Source organism: Corvus cornix, chromosome 4 (genome assembly GCF_000738735.6).
Source record: "Corvus cornix cornix isolate S_Up_H32 chromosome 4, ASM73873v5, whole genome shotgun sequence".
In the NCBI taxonomy this organism is placed as follows: Eukaryota; Metazoa; Chordata; class Aves; order Passeriformes; family Corvidae; genus Corvus; species Corvus cornix.
Genome location: NC_046334.1, coordinates 27,071,614 through 27,094,493, shown reverse-complemented (window position 1 = coordinate 27,094,493; position 22,880 = coordinate 27,071,614). Strand labels below are relative to the sequence as shown.

The following is a 22,880-nucleotide window of genomic DNA, read 5'->3' as shown; positions in this document are numbered from 1 at the left end:
GCTTGAAAGCCAAATCCTGATATATTGGTGATGTTATACAAAGTGATGGCCACCTTTACCCTGAGTCACACCACATGCCTGAGAGCATTGTCACAAAGCTTCTTGAATTGTCAGGCTTGGTGCTGTGCCCACTTCCCTGGGGAGCCTGTTCCAGTGCCCAGCCACCCTCTGAGTGAAGAACTTTTTCCTCATATGTAGCCTAGACCTTCCCTGACTGAGCTCCTTTCTGTTTCCTTGAGTCCTGTCACGGCACCAGAGTGAAGAGGTCGTACTTGCCCTTCCTTTTCCTCTCATGAAGATGTTGAAGACCACAAGGAGGTCTCCCCTCTCTCCAGGCTGAACAGACCAAGTGACCTCAGCTGCTCCTCACACAGCTTCCCCTCAGGGCCCTTCACCATTCTTATGGCCCTCCTCTGGACACTCTCTAACAACTTAATGTATTTTTATACTGTGGCACCCAGACCTGCCCCCAGCACTGGAGGGGAGCTGCCCCAGAGCAGAGGAGAGCAGAGTGGGACAATCCCCTCCCCTGCCCGGCTGGCGATGCTGTGCCTGATGCCCCCCAGGGCACGCTTGGCCCTCCTGGCTGCCAGGGCACTGCTGGCTCATGTTCAGCTTGCCATGGACCAGGACCCGCAGGGCCCTTTCTGCAGCGCTGCTCTCCAGCCTCTCGTTCTCCCGTCTGTACACACAACCAGGACTGCCCAGGTGCAGAACCCGCACTTGCCCTTGTTACACTTCATACTCGCAGCGTTGCCCGCAGGAGTAAGACCTTGTAGCGCACTGACACAATCACACATCACCGGCTCGGGGCAGGGCGAGAGGAGGTGCCGGGAGGGGCGGGGCTGCCGGAAGGGCACCGGCGCCGGTGGGGGGCGGGGCCCCGCTCGGCACTTCCGCTTCCGGCGCAGCACCGCCCCCGCGACGTGTGTCTGGTCCCGGTGCCAAGATGGCGGCAGCCGCGGGGGCGGCGGCAGCGGCGGGGCTGTGGAGTGAGGTGAACCGCTGCGGCCAGAACGGCGACTTCGCTCGCGCGCTCAAGTCCGTCAATAAGAGTGAGTGCGGCGGCAGCGCCGGCCCCCGCCCCGCGGGGCTGTGGTCTCTGCCCGGGCGCGTTGGCCTTGTGGAGGAGCGCTGCCGTGTGGCGGGGAGTGGGTGGTGTCCGTCCGTAGGCTTCGTGCCGGGAGCAGGGCTGCGGGCAAAGGCTCCGGGGGTCTTACTGTGTTGGGGTAGAGGGAAGAGGGGCAGCCGGGGCCCAGGCTCCGCTGCTGTATCACACTCATCGGGTGCTTGTGTTGCATCGCGCATCCCTTGCTGTGGGTCAAGCCTTCAAGGAAAACTCGTGGGTTTTCCTTCCGTTTTGATCATGAGAGGAAGGAGGGCTTTTCCCCCGGGAACTGGAGGAGTGGTGTTGTGCATATGGACCAACTGACTTGGGAGCAATAACTTGCTCGGAACGGAGAGTCTGCGTTGAGGTGTGTTGTTTTTGTAGCTTGGCATCCAAAAGGGGATTGCAGTATAAGGCACGTTGTGGTTAAAAGTTCTGTCTTTGCTGCTAGGCAGTAGGGATTCATCTCCTCTCCTAGAAAAGCTGGCATCCGTGAAAAAAAATCAAATAGCAGAACCCATGGCTCTCTTCTAGTTCTCCCTCACTGTCATCCACTGGCAGAAAGTTTTAGCATGTAAAGTGATTCCCCGATGAGAGCCACACTGTTCTTGTGTACCTGCTGTTTTCCTTCCTGTGTATCCTTTACGTGGCGCTGGGGCCTTGGCACTGTGTTCTCTGCCTGGAAGTGAAATGCCATTGAAAGGTTTGCCCAGGTGTGTCCAGCCCCTTTGGTGCATCCCTCTTCCAGACATGTTAGCACAGCGGATGCTTCAGGTAAGTTCAGGATTTATGCTGGATTCTTTTATCTTGATGGGGTTTGTTTCATGATCTGAGCCAAAGCAAGCCATGCCGGGATGCTTTAAGTTGACGTGACCACTGTCTAGGATGGGTTTTTGCAGCTGTAACAATATGAGGCTCTTAAAAAGCTTGAGTGTGTTTGATAGTGAGTTGGATTGTTGTGTTGAAACTGGTTTCTTCTCCAGTACTGCAGATCAACAAAGATGATGTGACTGCACTTCAGTGTAAAGTAGTGTGTCTTATCCAGAATGGGAACTTCAAGGAAGCCCTTGGTGTAATCAATACCCACACTAAAGTGTTAACCAGGTGAGTTATGGTTTGCTGTGCTCTACAAAATATGAAACTCCTAAGTCCTTGAGAAGCTGCTGCAGCTTCAGTGGAGGGGACTAATAAAGCAGCAAAATAAAGAGTAGGATACGCTCAGAGGCATTGGGGTTGGTCTTCTCAGTGACACACTGATATTTGGGAGGAGATGAGATGGGGTCTGGTTGAGTTTGAGGCAGTCTTAAACATCTTGCTGTTACTGTTGAAGGGATTGTCCCTAACCTAGTTTTCAGCCTCTTTCATGTGCTGATTCTGCTTGTAGGTATGGCTGGGTAGCACAGCTGGTACAAGGGAAGGGGACAGATCTCTCAGGGAGAGAAGTGAGAAGGGAGAAGCCTTGTTGGTGGCAGTGAGCTGTTGGCTCTGCTTGCCTGTCTCACCATACAGCTCTTTGGGGTCCTTTTCTCTGCCAGCCTGAAGAAACTGCCTCAGCTTCTGGGGTGGTGCAAGCCCTTTGTGCATCCTCTCAAAATCAGGACCTCAGAGACAAACTGTGTTTAAGAACAAGTCAAGCTTCTCATTTGTGTCATTAAGATTCTAATTTTATTCCTCATAAGGATGCTCTTTGTGCAGTGACAAGGATGAAAAGTGCTACCCAAGAACTGGCTGGCAGCAAAATTTTTGTATTTCAGTTACTGTTCTTATTAAGGAACTTCCCAGAAAGGTGTGTTGAAGTTATCAGTGTGATGAAACATACCCTTGTTTTTGTTCACATCTGAGTAACACGTAATTACCCTGTTCACCAATTCCTTCTTACCTGGGACAGAAGGGTTTAATTCAAGTTTTTCAGCTTATTATTTTATTATTTGGTAAGGAGGAGGAATATTTTGTTTTATATTCAACTGGTTTCAGAGTTCTTCCTATAACTTCTTTAGGTTCACTCTACTGTGTGTCTGTTTCTATGTCCTGCAGAGCAAGGAAAGTGGCGGTTCTTGGTCTGTCTTGGAAGTTTTCCTGTCCTGCACTGAGGCTGCTTTGCTTTGATTCTAAATGCCATTAATTTTCAAACTTCCTCAATACTCAGTTGAATCGAGATAATTTTAAATAGGCAAAGAAAAGCTGATTATAAGTGGCCGTGGGCATGAACTAAAGGAATTGCTGATTAATTTTCCTTTGGCTTAACTGGTAACTCAGGGAGTAGGTGGAACATAGCATTCAAGGCTCTGCTTCTTTGCGAATGCTTCCCTGCTGGTGTGAGCTTCCTTTGAAGCCAGTTTTATGTTGGTAAAAGCAAACCCTTTTGCTGCAGTTCTGCTGTGATGATATTTCAAAATAGGTTAATGTTACTTTTGTCTTGGTATCGGCCTGTAAGTGGGACTGTGTTTTAGACCTTTTCCTTTCTTTCTGTGAGTCAATTATCTTTAAAAGTGTTCTGTGACAATAGTTCATTGCAATGTGATGCCTTCTCCTTAAGAAAATGTCACAGAATGAAGTTTGCTATTGTTTTACCTTTTAAGCATTTGATTAGCGTAATCAATAGGCAGCCTGGAGCAGAGAGGATTTGGAATGCTATGTGTGTGGAAATGCCATTAAAAAGGAACCCTTTTTTTTGGATGAAGTTTTGATACGCTTTCTCTGTTGAACACAAAGTAGATAGAAGATACTTTCAGTGCACAACAGATACATAATTCAGTAATCTGGGATCGTGTCTTTGGATTTTTGGTTATGTAGCAGTCTGTGACTAATTAGGGCTGCTTATATGTGGGTGAATGCTGTTGAATGCAAACTAGTGCATGCTGTCAGCCTTTGTCTTGTCCTTGCAGTGATGTTATTGCCTTTGAGAAGGCCTACTGTGAATACAGGTTGAACCGTATTGAAAGTGCTCTCAAGACCATTCAGAGTGCCAGTCAGCAGACAGACAAACTGAAGGAGCTTTATGGACAAGTGGTAATTACAAGCTTTTCTTCCTGGTGGGAGTTTCATATGCTGGATGCCTTGTCCCTCCTTTAGTGGGGGGCAAGTATGGGGACAGAATTTCCTTCTCTGGCTTGAAGGTAAGGACAGGTACGGTTCCAACTGCTCAAACTTCTGTGGAGCTTCAGTTGCCTGTTTCTGGAGATAGAGTCATCATCTTATTCCCACTGAACCAAAACAATACATCTGTGACTTCCACTCCCTTCCTGGGTCTGGCTTGGTATTAGCCATCTGGTTGAGGAAGAAAGAGATCTGGTGGGATTTGTTAGTGTTTCAGCCATCTGTTTGCATTAGATATGTCTTCAGGAATGGTTTGTGGGACCTGACATCTCAGGCATTAAAAGTGATGCAGAAAAGAAGTTTTGCTTTTTCCTCTCATTTTTTCCTGGTTGATCAGAACAGTTTTGTGAAGAATTGGCTATCTTCTCTCAGCTGCATGAAAGACCATTCATTTAATTTCTTTCTTAGAGAGGCGATCTAATTTGGAAGAAGGCTATTTGAGGACAAAACTGAGTAAACTGCTGCTTTTAAAGAAGCTGTTTTAGGAGTAAGAGCTGTGTCATTTTTGTGCAGGTATCTGGTGTCACTGCTTGAGTCTTTGCAAATACAGTCTGTATAGTTTGCCCCTAAAAGGTAGATGCAAATGTTAGTAGTGTTCAGCTTAAAACATATGATGCTCTGCTGCCCCCAGTCCATGGGGAGGGAGGAGGGAGGCTGTAGTTACCAGCATGCCCAGAAAAATACTGTTCTGAAGGCTAACCCCGTTCCTTTCTCAGTTGTACAGACTGGAGCGTTATGATGATTGTCTGGCTGCATACAGGGATCTCATCCGCAACTCCCAGGATGAGTATGAGGAGGAGAGAAAAACCAACCTCTCTGCTGTTGTGGCAGCACAAAGCACATGGGAGAAGGTGGTGCCAGTAAGTGAGTATGTGTGTCTATGGGTGTAAGAGTGAGAGCCAAGGAATAAGGGATACAGATTGTATTGAACTGTAGATATTGAACAGGACAGAAATGTGTTCCTGTCTCAAAGATTTCTGAGTGTGTTGAAGATCACCTAGTGGTTTTCCCTGTATGGAGGAATAAATGTTATTGTTCATGAATTACACTTCACCTTTGATCTCTAGAAAGCTTGTACTATTAGATGTTACAGCAGAACAGGAAGTAGATTTTCCTGAACCTGCATTAGCAGAACACCTGTGGTGACTAGTTCTTTCCTCTCTCATTACCCTCTTGCCCAGGGTTAAAGCTAATTGCTCTGATCACCCAGCCGTGCTTGGGAACATTTTTGTTAAGAACAGTGCAGATTGTAATGTTTTGCTTAGAAATCCTTGTCCTTGGATGTGTGCACAGCGTGCTCAGCTTTCTGCTCAGTGCTGTGGATCCACTTTCTAGTTCTCTAGAGCAGCAGTTCTTACCTGCCCTCTTGCACCAGCCTAAGTAGTCCTCATGTTCAGGCTGGAGTTCCCTTGCTGCCTTGTCAGTTGCCTCCAACTTCATGCAGTGTGAGGGAAGAAGATCCTTTGTGCTGCAGCTTACTTGCCAGGTGTGTGCCCTGTTCAAATTGCCTCTTAAATTTATTTTGCAAGGATTAGTTTGAATGTACAGGAAATCTCTAGTTTGTGTCCATTGCCTGTCAAATCTGTACCGATCAGTTGGTGTTTATGCAGTGTTATATTTGTTTTTCATGCTAGGAGGATTTAGGCCTTCGAGAAGCTACCTACGAGCTGTGTTATAACAGTGCATGTGCGTTGATTGGGCAAGGAAAGCTGAATGAAGCAATGAAAAAACTACAAAAAGCAGAAGGTAAAAGCCTGGTGAGGTGAGAGGGAAACTTTGTGTGATAGAAGTAGTTATTTGCTCTCTGTAGACGCAAATCAGAGGAAAAGAGGTTTTGAGAATTTAAAAACTGACCAGCAGCAGGATTTGTTGCAAAGCTGGTGTTTTTGTAGAAGTGTTCCTCTGCAGCTCTTTTCCAGAGCCATGCAGCATGTACCATCTCCTGGCTCTCCTATAGCCCCCTGATTTGTGTTCAATAACTTTGAGCAGTTTTTTGAAGCAGGATATAGAGGTGGGTGTAATCTCTTCTCATAAGCATGAGATGTCTCATCTGTTCTAACTCCTGATTTTGTTAGTATGAGTATGTATTTAAATACATGCTATAAAAGTTCAAAATACTTCATGGTATGAAATTAGTATAAGCCAGTAAATGAGCATTTAGCAAAGAAGATTTTTTTTTTCTCTGGGATGAAAGGGGGATTCTGTCTGTTTAAAAAGCAGGTTGGGAAGAGAACTAGGAAGGACTAGTTCTGTTTGATCTAATTGGTCTTGCAGATAAATAGGTCAGTTCTGTGTCAGTTTTGATGAAGAATAACAGCTGTCCCATACAACTGATAAGCGTGTGTAATTTGAGCCTATGTCCTTTGATAGTAATCTTTTGGAGAGCAAACAAGTGATATTCTGGTGAAGTATGAGAAAGTTAAGAACTGACTAGTATGGATATTGAAAACTAACAGAATTGATGCCACATAAAGGGTGATGTAAACTGAATATTGCAGGTTTGCAGCACCTAACTCACAAGACAGTTGCAGCTGAGTGATCCCTATGGGAAAAATCGGGAACTATATCTAAGGAAATTTGCTTAGGAGAGATATTGAGTGTCTGGGAGGGACAGTATCTTCTGTGCCCTTGATATTTCTTCCACATCATTTAGTTTGCTCCCTCATACTCAGTCCCATCCATCATCAGACTTGTAGTCTGTTGTGCCCTTGTAGTGCTGCAGAAGTTTCAGGGATACATGAAAAAGTTCTATGTTCCCCCATGCTTCTTTCCTGTTTTTTTCTCCCTAAAGCCTTCTAAATTGTGTGTTTTTTCAATTTCTTTTTCCTTGCAGAGCTGTGCCGCCAGTCACTGTCAGAAGACTCCGTAAGTTCTTGATGTTCTCGAAAGTGTTTGCTTTGCAGCAGCAGGAGCGAGGGTGCAGTCACAAAGTGCAGAGAGCCAGAGGAGAGCCAGTGCTGCTCTGCTGGTACCAGCCTGTGAGGCTGGGGCAGCCGTCATGGCTGTTGCAGGAGGGCAGCTGACGCTGCAAGCTGTTTGCTGCTGTGCTCCTTGCATAGTTGCCTGTTCTGGGGCAGGTAGAAGGGTACAGGTTGTGTGAAACCTCCCTGTGACCTACCCCTGCTAGGGATGAACACTTTGAGTGGGTGGTGACAAACAGGGAATTTGTAACTGATCGTTGCAGAGGGGCAGATTCAGTGTACAAGTTAAGGTAATCTTCAGATTCTCACTGGAGTAGGTGAAGCTTTCTTTTCTCCCAGTTTAGCTCAGATATGCTTCTGTTTGTGCTGTGGCTACAACCTTCACCTGTGGCAGCTGGGGTACTTTGCTGCTAATACTGCCCAGAAATGCTCACAGACGTTTGCCAGCAGAATGCTGAAGCCAGGGGCAGAGAGGTGAGATAGCAGCTTTTTACTTTTTGCTTTGATTTTCCTTCAGGATGTGACAGAGGAAGACATTGAGGCTGAACTGGCTATTATTCATGGTCAGATGGCTTATATCATGCAACTGCAGGGGCGTACAGAGGATGCTCTACAGCTCTACAATCAAATAATCAAGTTGAAGTAAGGAGGTTTTTTTTTCAACAAATGCTCAGCCTTCCATCTGTGAGAGACCGCTGTTCAGTAACAGTATGCTTTCTGCTTTTCTTATTTGCAGGCCAACAGATGTAGGACTCCTTGCTGTCATTGCAAATAATATCATCACAATTAACAAGGTAAAGAATTTCATTGCAGTTACTCAACTTGCTTCTCTGCTTCTGTAGAGGGAAGGGAGATAATCAGTAAAGACATTTTCTTAAACAGTAGTTAAATTGCAAACCCAGGGACCTTTTCTTCTTCGAGGAATGTAGTGAAATCTTCTCATGATGTGCAATTTCCCCAGGACCAAAATGTCTTTGATTCAAAGAAAAAGGTGAAGCTGACCAATGCAGAAGGTGTTGAGCATAAACTCTCCAAGAAGCAGCTCCAGGCGATTGAATTCAACAAAGCTTTGCTTGCAATGTACACTAACCAGGTAGGGGAGACTGATCTGCAGTTAGTACCTACAGATTAAATCCACGGGACTTTGACTGCGCAAAAATGGAGATGCAGCTGTTCTGTGTCAGAAGATAAGGCCATTTGGTTTAGGCACATAAGTGAGCAGAAAAACAAAATCACCCCTGCAAACACAACTCTCTGTTTAGTGACTTGGGTATTGCTATAGGGAAGGGATATGGGGGTTCTTAGATGTGTCTGAAGTGCCGCTAAGAGGACTTCATCTTGGTTCTGTGTAGTCATTTCAGGGGAGTCATCACTAGTATCTCTTCTTAGATACTGTTGGTTTCTTAGCCCTGTGTAAGGTGCTCGCTGAGGTTGAGAAAAGTGTATTCTCTCTTCCCACTCCTCAGGCAGATCAGTGCCGCAAGCTGTCAGCAAGCCTGCAGTCCCAGAGCCCTGAGCACCTGCTCCCTGTGCTTATCCAGGCAGCCCAGCTGTGTCGTGAGAAGCAGCATGCAAAGGCCGTAGGGCTTCTGCAGGTAGGTTAAGAGAAAGTTGGCCAAGCTCCATTTAAACTTGTGCTTTGTGTTCTCCTGTGCTGTTTTGCCTTAGTATGTTTTGTTTGGTTTCAATTTCCAGGGGTATCTGACTCCTTATTTTGGTTTGGTCTAATGCTACTGGAAAACCTTCGCACCAATTGAACAATTCTGCTTTTAAAGGGAAATAGTTCCCTTACACCTCTGATTTTTATGCTTAGGAAGCTGTAGTAGACTTCTAGGGTAAGCAGCAGGCTTTGTTGCTCTGCTTACACCCTTTTTTTTGGAGGGAATGAGTGGCCTGGGACAGAAATCTGAAAGGGCAGACTTGGGGGTCCTCCTCTGCTGTGTGCTGAAGCCTGCCTGTGCTGGAAAGCTTCTTTTGGCTCTTGCCAGCTTGCTGTGACTGAGCATGACATATGATTCACCAAAGCAGCAGCCTGCTGCCCACGCACAAGTTGAATTGTTGTTTCTTCTGACTCTCAGGACTTCGCAGACCAGCACCCTGCCAATGCAGTTGAGATCAAGCTGACGATGGCCCAGCTAAAAATTGCTCAAGGTATCTAGTGTCCTCTTTTGTTGGGAAGTGTCTGCACATGATAATGGTAGAAGGGGTAAGAAAATCAGACTTCAGGGCAATCTTTGCTGCAGTCACTGTTGTGACAGGGGTGCAGAGCAGAGATACTTTCAGATATTTAGCTATGGTAGGATGCTTATAGCTTAATGCTGTAGCTATATAGCTTAATGCTTATAGGTTGATGTCTGGATACACAGGCTCCACAGATTGCTGGCAGAAATGCCCTCAGTCTCTGTGAATGATATGGCTGAATCTGTTCTGGGGCAGGATAATTTTGGGAGCAGTGTGGGGCTCCACAATGGTACCATTCCTGTATGCAGTTGGGCAGCACAGACTTGAGCCTCAAGAGAACTCCCTGGTAGCCAAAGCTTGCTCCTGAACCCTTGCAGGATGTGGCAAGGGCAGAAAGGTCCATTGTGTGGAGGCTTATCCTTAATTCCTGGAACGGGGGAGATGTTGTGAGAAGGGGAATTGTTCTGTCCCCGTTGTTTACCTTTGGCTCGAAGTTCACTGGTGGGATCAGGTGTTGTGATGCCATTCAGAGTGTGTTCTTCCTTGTCTCTCTTCTAGGTAGTGTTACCAAAGCCTGCATGATCCTGAGGAGCATAGAAGAACTGCAGCACAAGCCTGGTATGGTAAGCAAAACTCAGTCTGAACTGTGTTTTCACAAGTCTCCCTTGTAGGAGAGCTTTGCACTGCCTGCTCCTTTTTGCCTCTTCCCCGTGGTTTCCACTTGACCTGAAGTGTCTACAGGGATTCTGAGCCCATCTTCCTTGTCTTGGACAAAGGTGGTATTGTAACTTGCTTCAGGTAGCCTGAACGTAGCCACAGAAGTACTCTGTCTGTCAGAGAATGCTCTCTGCCAATGTTCCCGCTCCCTGGTAATCTCTTAGTCTTGCATGTTGCCTGGATTTACTTGCATAACATGACTGGAGCAAACTGCTGGTTGCTGGTATGTACTGTTGGGACATTTTAGAGGCATCTTTAGGACAAGAGGCCTTAGGGGGAAAGTACTGTGTTCCATCCCTGCAGCATCACCCTGGTCTGCATGCTTATCCACACCTGGTATTCAGAAAACCTTGATGACCTTGTAAATGCTCGCATGTTCAGCATAAGCATCTTGAACAGGGGCTGATAGTTGTGGATCTGTTCCAATTTTAAGTGTGATGATCAAAGTAATTTATAGGGGCAGTTAACAGTAACAGCTCCTTTTCCTGGATCACCTCTACTTGTGACTGGGAGGTTGGCAAATGGATGGTATCCTTATCATCTCTTCAGTGTTGATTTCTTTTTTCATAGCTCTTACAACAGAGAATGGGGGATGAAAAAGATTTTCTAATGAAACTGAGTCCTGTGATAAGCAAATAAAGTGCCAAGACAAGAATCCTTCTGTGAATGCAATCTTAGGCTTGTACCACAGGAGAAAGATGGTGGAGATGTTCCTTTGGGAGGGACTCGGGTAGGAAGATCTGGCCTGGGTATCCTGCCCCTTACCACAGCTGTTTTTTAGGAACAGAGCAGAAAGCTCACACTGACTTTACTTTTGGGAAATCCCATCATTTAACTGCTGAAACTCTGGCTACAGACAATTTGCATGAAGATCTGCTATATACTGCTCTTGAATGTTTGCAGGTGTCTGCGCTGGTGACAATGTACAGTCACGAAGAGGATATTGACAGTGCAATTGAGGTCTTCACACAGGCTATCCAGTGGTATCAGCAATACCAGGCAAGTCAGACCAGAGGAGCTAATGTGCAAGAATCTGTCTTGGTATTACCTAGCTAGTCCAATTCAGCTTTTCCTGTTGATGTGTAGCCCCAGCAGTTATCCAGTTGGGGGTTTGGAGACGGGTGAGCTCCTGTTTTGTGAGCATTTATCAATAATACGTTATTTTAGATGTGTTGCAAATAGGGAGAAGCAGCTGCTGTCAGATTAGGAGAGTGGCAACAATGGATACCCAAATGTAGCAATCAGGACTTCTCCCTGATGGGAAAACATGGTGGAGCAGCAAACTGCCTTGTCGCATGCAGTTCTGCCTCACTTCCCAGACTGCAAAGGTGGTCTGCTTTCTGCATGACAGGATGTTCACTCAGTTCTCCTTGGCCAGTCCTCAGGGGCATTAAAGCCAGCTAGAGCTGGGCTCCATGCTGTGATGATAAGGATCTAATCATGGCTGCTGTGTCTTTCAGCCAAAGTCTCCTGTCCATTTGTCACTGATAAGGGAAGCTGCCAACTTCAAACTAAAGCATGGCAGGAAGAAGGAAGCAATCAGCGACTTGGAAGAGCTCTGGAAGTGAGTTGGGTGATTGCTGAGCAGCAGGTCTCCACCCAGAGTCCTCTGCAAGCTGTCTGATGGCAGGCAGTGTCTGACAATTGTAGCTGTCCTTTAGAGTTGCTTTTGCACAGGGGCTTCAATGCAAGGCCCTATTTTGGAAGAAGGGGAGATAATTAACTTGATCTATAGTTGATGTTCGCTTGAAAACGTGGTAGACTTGTCCCAGAAGCCTCTTGTGTGCAGTGAACATTGCTTTGGGGACTGGAATGCAGTTTTTTCTAGTGCTACATAAACACGGATGTCTAGGTTTTAGTTTCTTTTGTGCACTTAATGGGATCTTTTATTGGAGGGGAGTGTTAGCTTGCCTTTGCTACTGAGTTTCTCATCTTTCATTGCTTGCTTCATGATACTGTGACGTTGTCTACACCTCCCTTTGTCCACACCAGCGATGTTTGCTGCGCTGGAGGAGACCACATACTAATAAGCCTGTCCCCACAGATAGCAACTGTGCTGCAGCAGCAAGCACTGCCTGGTGTTACCAGTCTTTGGGATGAGCAACATTGGTAACTTGGTCCTTTTCTGTTTTGTTTTGGTTTTTTCTTTTCTCTACAAAGGCAAAACCCAAAAGATGTGCATACCCTGGCACAGCTCATCTCTGCCTATTCCCTGGTTGACCCTGAAAAAGCTAAAGTGTATCCTTTTAATGGTGGTGAAAGAGGTGTTTGGGCATTGCTTCCTTGGACTTTCAGCTGTGTGGGGACTTCAGACCCATTCTTACCCAAAGAACAGCAAGGAACCTCTCCAGAACAGCTACATATCCAGGTCAACTTGTCTGGAGCTACATTATTTCTCCAATTGGCTTCATTACTGTGATATCTCAGGACCCTTTTATCTTTGGCCTCCTTCTCTTTGAGAATTAATAAGACAAGGTAGAACCAAAAATAAGAGCACCTCCATCTTTTCTGTCGGAATCTTAAATCTATGGTAGTAAGGCAGGACTGATAAAATGTGGCTAAGCTCTTGCTCACCCAAAATATGGTTGACATTCTGCTTTTGTCAGCTGAGCCACTTTCACAGGAAGTTGCTCCCTCTGTCCCCACATTAAAGAGGGAAAAATGAGGCAGATGGTGATTAAGCAGCTCATCCCAACTTGTGTAAAAAGCTAGTGAGAGAGACGGAAATAGGCCTGTCTGGTGTCTGCATTGCTAACAGACAGAATTTATTCAAGCTGAAGTTGTTTCTTGGTGTCTGGAAGAACATGGGTGTTTATCCTTGCTGGTTTGCATCCCTGAACTCTTCCCTTGCAGTCTTAGCAAACACTTGCCTTCCTCAGACACCATGTCACTGAAAGTAGATGTTGATGCGCTGGAGAACTCCCATGGAGCAACCTATGTTCGGAAGAAAGCTGGGAAGCTCACTGGAGACAACCAGCAGAAGGAGCAAGGGTAAAGCAGGCTGCTATATTGTTTATTTTGTTTTCTTGCTATAGCTCTGGTGCATCCTTCTTTGGGGTGGTTCAAGAACCACACCTGGTGTGGTAATTGCTGCAGAAGGCAGGCTGGTGCAAAGGGAGCCTGTTACTTAACTGCAAGGAGCTTTATGTAGCAGCATACCGAGTTCTTAGATGTTTTAGCTTCTGCCAGAGCTGGTTTTTAGTTGACTTGTCTGCTCTGTCTCTGCTGTGTCACAGTGTCTTGTTTCCCTTTCAGACAAGGCGAAGTGAAGAAAAAGAAGAAAAAAAAGAAGGGTAAGTTGTATTTCCTAGCTGTTGACATGGCACAGCTCCAGAGAGCTCGCCAGGTTGTTTCTTCAAATAGCCAGCCTCCAGGTCCCTAGGAGCTAGAGCCCTTTGCTAGGACTGGGTCGCTGGGAACCTGGATCTTCATGATAGCTTGTTTGGTTGGGGCATTTTACTGCAGAAGTGAGAGGAACACCCTGATAGGATGATGTAGTTGCTGGTCTCTTTGCACTGCCTGTTTATTGACATCCCATGCATGTCCCTTGGTGATGCCTCTAGTGTGTTGACCCCAGTCTCATTTCCTGGCACTGGATGTTCTTCAGGAAAGCTGCCGAAGAACTATGACCCCAAGGTGACTCCTGACCCTGAGCGGTGGCTTCCAATGCGAGAGCGGTCCTACTATCGTGGACGGAAGAAGGGCAAGAAGAAGGATCAGGTTGGCAAGGGGACTCAGGGTTCAACCACAACTGGCTCCTCTGAACTGTAAGTACCCATTTTGCAAGGATTGATATGGAGATTCACTCCTGGGCAGCTGGGAGGGCTGTGTTTGTGTTGCTCTGCTGCAGCTCTGTTACCACACCACCTGCAGGTAGCACAAGTGACATTGTACTTTGCTGCTTGAACCTGCTACCCTCTGCTCTCCCTGGAGATCCCTATAGGTTCCTGAAAACCAGTGTGATAAGATAGCCATACTTGAAGTTGCCAGTGTGCAAGTAAAATTCCCATAGTCTTTAATGTGCTTTTCCTAGCTTTGGTAATGAGATGATTTTGCATGCTTTCTCTTGAGCAATTTGCTTTCAAGTCTTTTGGCAGCTGCAGAACGTTAGCCATGATTTGAGAAAACACTATACTTCCTTCTAAGCTGACACTGATTATTTGAGCTGGAATCAAGAATTACCATTAGTAAGAAGCCTGACAGCAAGATGGTGTCTTATTAGCATCTGAGAGGAAGAATGCTGGGTTTGCACTGCCTAAGAGTGGGACCTGAAAGGCTTCTTGTGTGTTGCATGAGCTGTCACATGTCTATTCAAGAAGAAAGTTAGCCTTGCTTTCACTGTCAGGGACTTACGCTGTCTAGTGAACATCAATTGGGAGGTGATTGCTGCCCTTTGAGACATGTTCCTATCCTCCATCAGCTCCTTCTGTATGTTGGAGCTGTTTAAGATCTTGCATGAGTGCCCTCCCATACATAATGCTACCTAATGGGGCAGCTGCTGTTTTTCACTGCCAGCTCCCTGCATTAGTACCACATCTTGCAGGTGGTTGTGAACCCACACGGTGTCTTCTTCTCTTGCCTTCCTGCAGGGATGCCAGTAGAACTGCCAGCAGCCCACCTACCTCCCCTCGGCCCGGCAGCGGGGCAGCTGTATCGGCTACAAGTAACGTCATCCCTCCCAGGCACCAAAAACCCGCGGGTGCTCCAGCCACCAAGAAGAAACAGCAGCAGAAAAAGAAGAAAGGGGCTAAAGGAGGGTGGTAAAAAGCAGGATGTGTAACCTCCCTCCTTCAACAGGTGATGCTGGTTGCAGAATAAAGGTCAAAAGCAAGTGCTGCCGAAAGACTCTTGGCATCTGGATCTCTGTCCTGCCTGTCAGTGGTCTGGGGGGAGATGGGCTGGTATAGGTGTCATGTGTCTGCTTTCCAAGTTCCCTTCCTCACATTTGCCCCCACTGTGACTTGGGTTGGTTGCCATCAAAGTCAAATGTAGCCCCTAAGAAGAAATCTCTTTCTGTGTTGCCAGACATTTAAGAGATATGGGATAAACAAGAATTTCTTGAAATACAGTTTCATGCTCCTCCTGCATATGCCAGTTTAGGCCTTTAGCAGATTTATCTATGCATGATGCAAGAACTGGTCTTTATGTCAGTCCTTGACCACCAAAGAGCCAAGGCACAAAGCATCTTAGAAAACAACATCAGGGCTTTACTATAACAGGATAAGATAATCTGAAGGGGGATAACAAAGACTGGTAGGAGAAAGCATGGTGAAATATATAGCAGCGGATTCAGTGTCCCATTTCTGCAAGCCAGCTGCCATATTCTAAAGGGCTTGGCAAAACAAAGGTGAGTAGAATGTGTGTGGTTGTCTCAAGTGCCCTTCCTCCTCCTTTCGCCTTGACCCTGTGTTTCTTAAGTCGTAGGTGTTGGGCTTATAAAAATAAATTAAGAGTGGTACAGCAGGAGGTCGGCTTAAGCTCGGTGACTCTGGAGAGGGACTCGGAACAAAAGAAATCCCCAAGAAATGATACCTTTGAGACTGTAAGTGCCCACCCTACATGTGCCTTGCACGTGCCTCTTGGCCCAATGGTTATTTTGGTCTGGATCTTTTAACACCTTATTGAGGTGTTTCGCTGTGTCTGTGCAGGAAGGCTGTTAATGGTTCTTGGGAAGTTGCTGCTTTGCTGACGGTTGCTTCCTTACCTTCTGGTGCACCTGCTCACTGGCAGAGCATGGGAAACGAAAAGAGCCCGAGTTAGGATAAACATACTTACCAATAATGAAAATAGCAGTATGTTATCAATATTCTTCCTGTACTAAAGACAAAACACAGCAATGCACTAACTACTAGGAAAATCACGAAGCAAACTAATTTCAGATACGGAGGTGTAAGTTCATGGTTTGCAGCCTGAGGCTTCAGCAAATCCAGGTACTCATCCTGAGCAAGTAAAGCTAAGCAAACAGCATACTAAATCATACAGAATTGTAACTCATTCTGCTGAAAACTTACTCATGCTAAACAACTACTATTTCTCAACACGTCTTGAAACTTCTGGTTTGATCTGAATGTAGCCAACACATTTTTCCAGACATGGACTGTCAGGGGGTAGAAATGGCACCTTGAAAAGAGGGTTGTCAGATGTCAGCCCAAAATGCAAAGGCTTCTGTCTCTGAAAGAATTTAAAGCAAAGGCCTGAAAAGGCAGGGAGCAAGGGACGTGTCACTGTGGCTTAAGGAAAAAACAACTCCTGAGTCACCAGGGAGTAAAAATCTAAGCAGAATCAATTTTTTTTTACCTTGACTGTACAGCGGAAGTATCTGGGAAGGGGGCTGAAAGTGTGTTGTCTGAGAGAGAGAGAAAGGAACAGAGCATAGAGAAAGAAAACAGTTGTATGAATGGCTGGCAGGCACTTGCTGCCGAGTGCTGAACAAAGAGTGTTGTTTTAAATTACTTCCCTGGGTGCTGTGCCTCCGTTTAGGCAGCAGCTGGTGATTACAGGAGAGAGAGCACTGCCCTGCAGCAGTCCAGTGTTAGGACGAGAGATGCTGGAGGAGAACGCAGCTCTGTTCTTCAGTCGTCTTTTCTGGTCAAACCTATCATAATCTCTGGCCTGATGGAAACGCTGACTTGTGGCACTGCTGGAGCCCTGTGCCGGGTACCTGGACGGTGTCCTGACTGCTGCGCCGGAGCTGGGCGCGCAGGAACAGGCAAGCTGGGAACAAATCCCGCGGGGCTGGGAGCAGGGGAGGGCAGTAGCTGGTGTGCGGAAACCGTGGCCTGCCTCCCTGCACCAGCGAAAAGCCGCCCGTGGCACGGCTTGCTCTCTCTTTCACTGCCACTCGCGTGTTCCCAGCCTGGCCCTGGGAGCCCGGCCGGCGGCGGGAGCCGCGTTCGGGGCTGCGGGGGGCGCTCTCCGTGCGCGGTGCGGGTGCGCGGTGTCCGGTGCCCGCGGCCGGAGCGGCGATGGGCTCCCGCCTGCGGGCCGCCGCGCTCTGGGGGGCGGCGCTGGTCCTGGCGGGCGGCACGGTCGTGGCGCTCCGGGCCTGGGCCCGCCTGCGGAGCCGCGTCGCGCTGCCCGCCCGCTCTGCAGCCGCCGCTGCCGCCGCCGATCAGGTACCGGGCTTGGTCGGGGCGGCGGGCGAGGCCGCGGGGTCGGGGAACGCCCGCGGCGCCTCCCGGGGCCTCTCGGGCCGCCGCGACCTCGGCCCCGGCGCTCGCCGGCAGCCTCGGCGGTGCCCTGGGCCGCGGCGGGGCGGGTGGCCGGGCCGGGGCCGCTCTCCCCGCTTTCCTGCCCCGCAGTGCCCGGGGCCGGCTGATGTCCCGGGGATCCCCCATCGCTGCGGCCGTGCGCTTGTGCCGCGGGAGCCCAGCGGGCATCTTCGGCCTCTTCACCGCCAAGTGGCTTTTGCTGTGCCCTCCAGGCCCTTTGTTCAGCCTCCTTCTTTCCCCCAGCCCTGCTAAGCTTTGCTCTTGCCCCGGCTGCCCGGGTAAGTATGCTGCCCCTCGCTTTGCAGGGTAAAGGACACGGTAAGCAGATCCTGGTGCTGGGCCTGGATGGGGCTGGGAAGACTAGCATTCTTCACTCCCTGGCAACTAACCACGTCAAGCGCAGCGTGGCTCCCACCGAGGGCTTCAATGCCATCTGCATCAACACCGAAGAGTCCCAGATGGAGTTTCTGGAGAGTGAGTGAACCTATTTTAGTATTGAATATAAAATAAGTTCCTGTCTTGTGCCCTAGGGATCAGGCACATATTTTAAAAGCTCGGTATCCCCACATGCCAGCTCAATAACATGAAGTTGGGATTATTTTCCCCCTGGGGATTCTGCTTTCCTACCCAGCCTCTTTGAAGGAGAAGACACAATGATGTTCGAGATCAGTTTTCATTCAGCCCTGACGTCCTGGGAATTCTGCTCCCAGAGAGAGAAGAGTAATAAGCCTGACTGGGTGAAACCAGCAGACGTTTCCCCAATAAGGCCTGTGTTGTGGTTCATAGCTTTTGTGCTGCTTCTCCTTGGTGCTCATGCCTGGTAAAGGGCAAGAGCTACAGAGGAATAAATAATAAGTGAAAGAAGAGAGGGGGAAGAGAAAACCCTTTCTATTTAAAAGCCTCATAAGTGGTGTTTTCTAGTCTTAAACAGCTTTTGAATGTCCATAGCATTTTGTTAAAACTTTTGTACTGTCCTTAGCTCTTATTTTTGGGTATCGTCCGTGCCTGCAGATGGCATCTCCTGTGATGCCTTTGGGCCATCACAGCTGTTTGAGGTGCAGCTAGCTGATGGGAAAGGTGGAGGCCCTGGGGTCAGGTCAGTCCCTGGTACAGAGAGGCTGACCTGCCTTCTGTGGAGGCAGAAGCTGCCCATTGCTTCCTGCTGTTTCTGCCCTCTGGTGTACCAGTGCTGACTGGCTCAGTTGGCAGCTAGCTAGTAGATGTCTCTGTACCTTTAGCAGGCCTAGAGGAGTTGTGCTGTTCCCAGGTAAGTTTTTGGGGTGTGAGGATGAGGTTGCTTAGGCAGAGTTTCATTCCCAGTCTTATTACCACAGGAGTCTCTGCAGTGGCTTGGGGAAATCATCTTTAGAGAGATGCTTCTAGTCTGTGCCCCATGCCTGGTAGATAAGAGGGTATTTCCTACTGGGATGTGCTTTGCCTATCTGAGCCCAGAGAAACCCACAGTGTCTCTGCTCCTGCCTGGGGACAGTCTGGGCCCAGCACCACACACACCACAGCAGAACCTGTTGTTTCTGAGTCGTCCTTCCCTCTCTGGTCCAGGTTGGTAGTGACTGAGATGTGATGGCTGCGATCTGACTCATGGGAAATGCAATGTCTCAGGCCAGTTTCAGCCAGGTAAATCCGTGCATGGCTCTAATCTGGTTACTTATCCAGTCTGTACCATCGCCTAGTCCAGGGGTTAGCAGCCTGTGCTGTGATCACATGGCACAAGGTGATCAGCGAACAGCAGGGGTTTTGTTGTGCTGGCTTAGACATGTGGAAAACTGTTCTTTTCTTTGTACCAGCATACAGATAACTGGGTGGTACCTCGCCCTCTGCAAAGAGTAGGAGCTCCTGGCTTCTGCTGAGTTCCTACAGGCTGGGAAAAAAGTGTTCTCTGTGAGGTTGCTGACCCCTGGGTTATGCTATGCATGAATACACTTAACAAAGGGAGCAGTACTGAGCCCCTGTGGTATCGCAGTACAGAATCGGGTTTCTGTCCCAAAAATTACATGTCAGTCACAGCCCTTTGTCTCCTTTCCACAGTGGCAGACTTGCAGTTCTGCCTCCAGGTACACTGGGCCACTTGAAGAGGCAGGCATGCTCTAGTGGGAAATGTTACTTCCCTTTCTGTGTTCTTGAAACTACTGAATCCTTTTGACTTAAGTGAAAGCAAAATTGCTTTGAAACAGAACAGTCAAATAGGGCAATAAAAGATGGCTGTCTAGTAAGACAATTTTGAGAAGAGCTCCTCTGTAAGGCAGGGGAGTTATAGGGAACCCCAGATACATTGCTTTGAGAACATGCTACTTTTGAGAGACTCGCACATGCCTTTTGAGCACCTCAGTACTCTTTGAGCGAGTGTTCCTGCAATGTGCCTGGAGAAGACCTAGAGACCTGAAAACACATCTGAACTACTTAGTATACTGATAGTTATTCCTTCTGCTATTGAACTCAACAAACTACTGAATTCTTTGTCCCCAGATGGGAACAACAATCTCAAACAACTTGCTGTCTGTGGTTTCACCAGAGAATTGTTGTAAGAACTAGTTTTGAAGGTGGACAGCTTTCCTCTGTATCCAGCAGAGAAGAGCTCATGTAGAAATGTATGCTGTGAAAAGATGACTCCTAAGCATTGCCTGAAGAGTCTGCTGGGACTTGATTTTTCTCTCTTCCTTAAGCACCTCTGGTTATTGACAAAACTCTGTGAGTTTTGAGCTAGTTCTTAGTGTCATACAAATATGATGAGAGCCCTCCACACCTCAGAGCTAAATTTCTCCCCTGGAAATTGTAGACCTGCTTTGTCTTACAATGAGGTGGGCACATGGAGATAGGTTATAAGGGAACATTTGGTGTTTATGGACACTGAACCATTTTCTACTCTCTTTACTTGCTTGAGAGCAAGAACCAACAAGGCAGAAAGCAACCACAAAGATACTGAACCCAAAATCCTCTCAAAATAAGAGCTTAAAATGGACAGATTCTTTGTTTCCTCCCAGAGCATACAGATATGCCTTCATGGGCCTTGACTGGGGAAAATAAAGCTGTTTTCAGTCTCATGTGCAGTAGCTCAAATACTCTGAGTCTCTGGTAACCCAAATACCTTGGGTTTTCAGTTCAGGGAAATGCTGTCTGCACCTCTGGGAGCAGTGCTGCTTGAACTACTTGGTGAATTCTGTGTTGCTGTCTTCTCTTCCAGTCGGGGGCAGTGAATCTCTGCGTTCATACTGGAAGATGTACTTGCCCAAAGTGCTGTTGCTGGTCTATGTCGTGGACTCGGCTGATCATGCCCGACTGCCTATGGCGAAACAGCTGCTTCATCAGCTAATCCAGAACAACTCCACCCTGCCTGTGGTGGTTCTGGCCAACAAGCAGGTAAGAGTTCCCTGCTGCTAGCACAGCTAGGTTTGGCAGCAGCTTTGGAAACAGCAACAAAGCCTTTCAAAAGAGGCTTCATGCCTTTAAGGAAGGCACATGGCTGGGAGTCTTTCTGACACACCTGTTGACCACAAAACAAAATAATCTGAGGTTGTTTTGGATCTGCAAGATGCAGGTCCTGTGCCTGGTGAAGATGCAATCAGAGCTGTGGGTGAAAACTGCTGTACAGTTGCAAGGTTTGGGAGCTTCAAGGGAGACCACAGTTAGATATGAAGTTAGGTTTCTGTTCTGAGTATCTGCCTAGAAGTACCACTTTACCTAGCAGCGGCTAAAAAGTGAAGCACTGTTGTTTGCCTTCAGACTGTCCAGTTGGTTGTTCCAAAGGCTGCTGCTGAAACCTGAGAGAAAGAGCAGTTTTCCTTACAAGGCAGTGCTTCCTCCTAAGATCTTTGTGAAAGTCTCAATGATTGGTGCTGTATCTGAAATAGAATTGGGCCTCTGGTACAATCAGATGACAGAAGAGCCCAAGGGTTTTAATAACAGATTCTCTTTTATCAAGGTTGTGTGCTCAGTTTGCTCTAAGTTGTTACCTCCTAAATTTCTAGTAACTGAGGCCTGTTACTAGTAGTCATTTATGTAACTCTTGAACTCAAGTGCAGGCTTGGGCTTCATCAGACTCAAATGCATCAGAAACACTGGTGGCTAAGAAGGTAGGCAGGGCATGACTGTTGTATATTTGTCCTATTATTATAACCCTTTGCTGAGCGCGTAGGGTCTTGGTCCAGCAGTGCTTTTGTCTGCCTTGTACAGGTGGTCTTCCATAGTTATCAGAAACACTGGAAGTGGTGTAGAAATAGGAACAGAACTGTACCCATATTTCTTTGGGAAGAAATCAGGTTAGATTTTTCCCCAACGCATTTTAGGACATGGGAAGTTGACCTCATAGAAGGTACGTAAGAATGGCACCCCAGAGCTTTTGAGACTCTTTCCCTGCCTGGACAAAAGCCGTGGCTCAAAGTAGGAATGGTGCCACCACCTCTTGCAACTAACAGGGTTGTTTTATCTTTGTGTAACAGGACCTCGAAGGTGCATATTGCATCACTGATATTCACGATGCTCTGGCTCTGTCTGATATTGGGGATGAGAGGAAGATGTTCTTGATTGGTACCCATGTGGCAGAAGATGGCTCTGAGATCTCCTCCAGCATGAAGGATGCCAAGGAGCTGATAGGGACGCTGGTTTTGGAAACACAGTGACAGCTCTTTTCTTACAACATGGAGTTTGCAGCTGAGGGAGACCAGGTGTTAGTATATGGTCAGTTTACTGTGTGGCAGCTGAAATGTACAGATATGCTTTCCTGGTGGGCGTGGAATTCCTCTGAAAGTGGTATCTAGTTGGTAAGAAAATCTAATTTATAGTAGTTTGAAAATACATTTGAGAAGTAGTCTATTTTTAGCATATTTGTAGGAGAAAAATAGTCTGTCTCTCAGGCAGCAGATTTAAGGGGAAATATAGCTCAGATGGGCAAGATAGCTTCATGTCAGGTGGGAATCAAGCACTGATTTCCGTGGAAGAAAGTTGCATCCAGTGAATTCAACATGGCTTGATGTCTCAGGTTAAAGAGAAATATGTTTACTTCACAGATTTTACAGAACCCTTTTAACAGTGGTGTTCTGTTAAAAATGAGACCTCACTTCTTGACAGTGTCAGAAATTTAAAGTGCTGCAACTAGTATTTTTGACAGTGACAGTTCTTGTTGCTGTGTTGGACCCAGTTGTTAAGGGAGTGGCAAACTAGTAATCTCTGGAAATTGGGTTGGTTACTGTTTCTTTAGTGGGTAAGGACAAGAAAATGAAAGCAGTAATATATTAAGTGTTTCTTTGCCTACAGGCAAAAAGCCAAAATGGTGTAATTTGAGGTAGCAACTGGATGCATTTAAGTTAAATTGGCAGCAAAGGCGGGAGACTCGTCCATCGGGTTGAGCAGCTTATTTAAGCTTAGTCCAAGATGTCCTCGAGCAATCAGTCTTCCTTGTGAAAACCCTGTTGTTTCTTGCCAGTGGTTTCTGTTAGCACAGCAGGTGAGGAAGGTGACAACCTGCTGAGGAGTGTCACTCTCCCAGTGTCCTCCTAATCATACTCGAAGGACATGACCCCGGAGCAGTCCTGTAAAGGACCTGTTTTGCACCCGCATCTATTGTACGAGGCTTTTATAGTTTTGTCCTTTGTAACAGATGCATAAAGCAGAAAATTCCACCCTAACCACTGG

General features: G+C 47.2%; 2 protein-coding genes across 3 annotated transcripts; both read left to right on the top strand.

Annotated features, from left to right (window-relative positions):
* Positions 1 to 893: 893 nt before the first annotated feature.
* SRP72 (signal recognition particle 72) lies at positions 894 to 14,869 on the top strand. Its single transcript, XM_039551019.1, has 19 exons — positions 894 to 1,055; positions 2,092 to 2,212; positions 3,994 to 4,117; positions 4,921 to 5,064; positions 5,839 to 5,950; positions 7,038 to 7,069; positions 7,643 to 7,767; positions 7,862 to 7,919; positions 8,087 to 8,218; positions 8,592 to 8,720; positions 9,204 to 9,276; positions 9,865 to 9,929; positions 10,927 to 11,022; positions 11,484 to 11,587; positions 12,184 to 12,261; positions 12,877 to 13,014; positions 13,279 to 13,316; positions 13,631 to 13,790; positions 14,613 to 14,869. Exons 1-19 carry the CDS (start codon positions 950 to 952, stop codon positions 14,785 to 14,787), a joined length of 2,010 nt encoding a protein of 669 aa, XP_039406953.1. The 5' UTR covers positions 894 to 949; the 3' UTR covers positions 14,788 to 14,869.
* A 1,913-nt stretch (positions 14,870 to 16,782) lies between these two features.
* On the top strand, positions 16,783 to 22,873 carry ARL9 (ADP ribosylation factor like GTPase 9). 2 transcript variants are annotated; one of them, XM_039551021.1, is made up of 4 exons: positions 16,783 to 17,138; positions 17,540 to 17,708; positions 20,434 to 20,609; positions 21,423 to 21,681. In XM_039551021.1, the coding sequence occupies exons 1-4, from the start codon at positions 16,989 to 16,991 to the stop codon at positions 21,567 to 21,569; spliced, it is 642 nt and encodes a 213-aa protein (XP_039406955.1). In that variant the 5' UTR covers positions 16,783 to 16,988; the 3' UTR covers positions 21,570 to 21,681. The 2 variants fall into 2 exon arrangements, with proteins under 2 accessions (XP_039406955.1, XP_039406954.1); XM_039551020.1 differs by lacking the exon at positions 21,423 to 21,681 and adding an exon at positions 21,689 to 22,873 and having other exon boundaries at positions 16,972 to 17,138.
* The last annotated feature ends 7 nt before the right edge of the window (positions 22,874 to 22,880 follow it).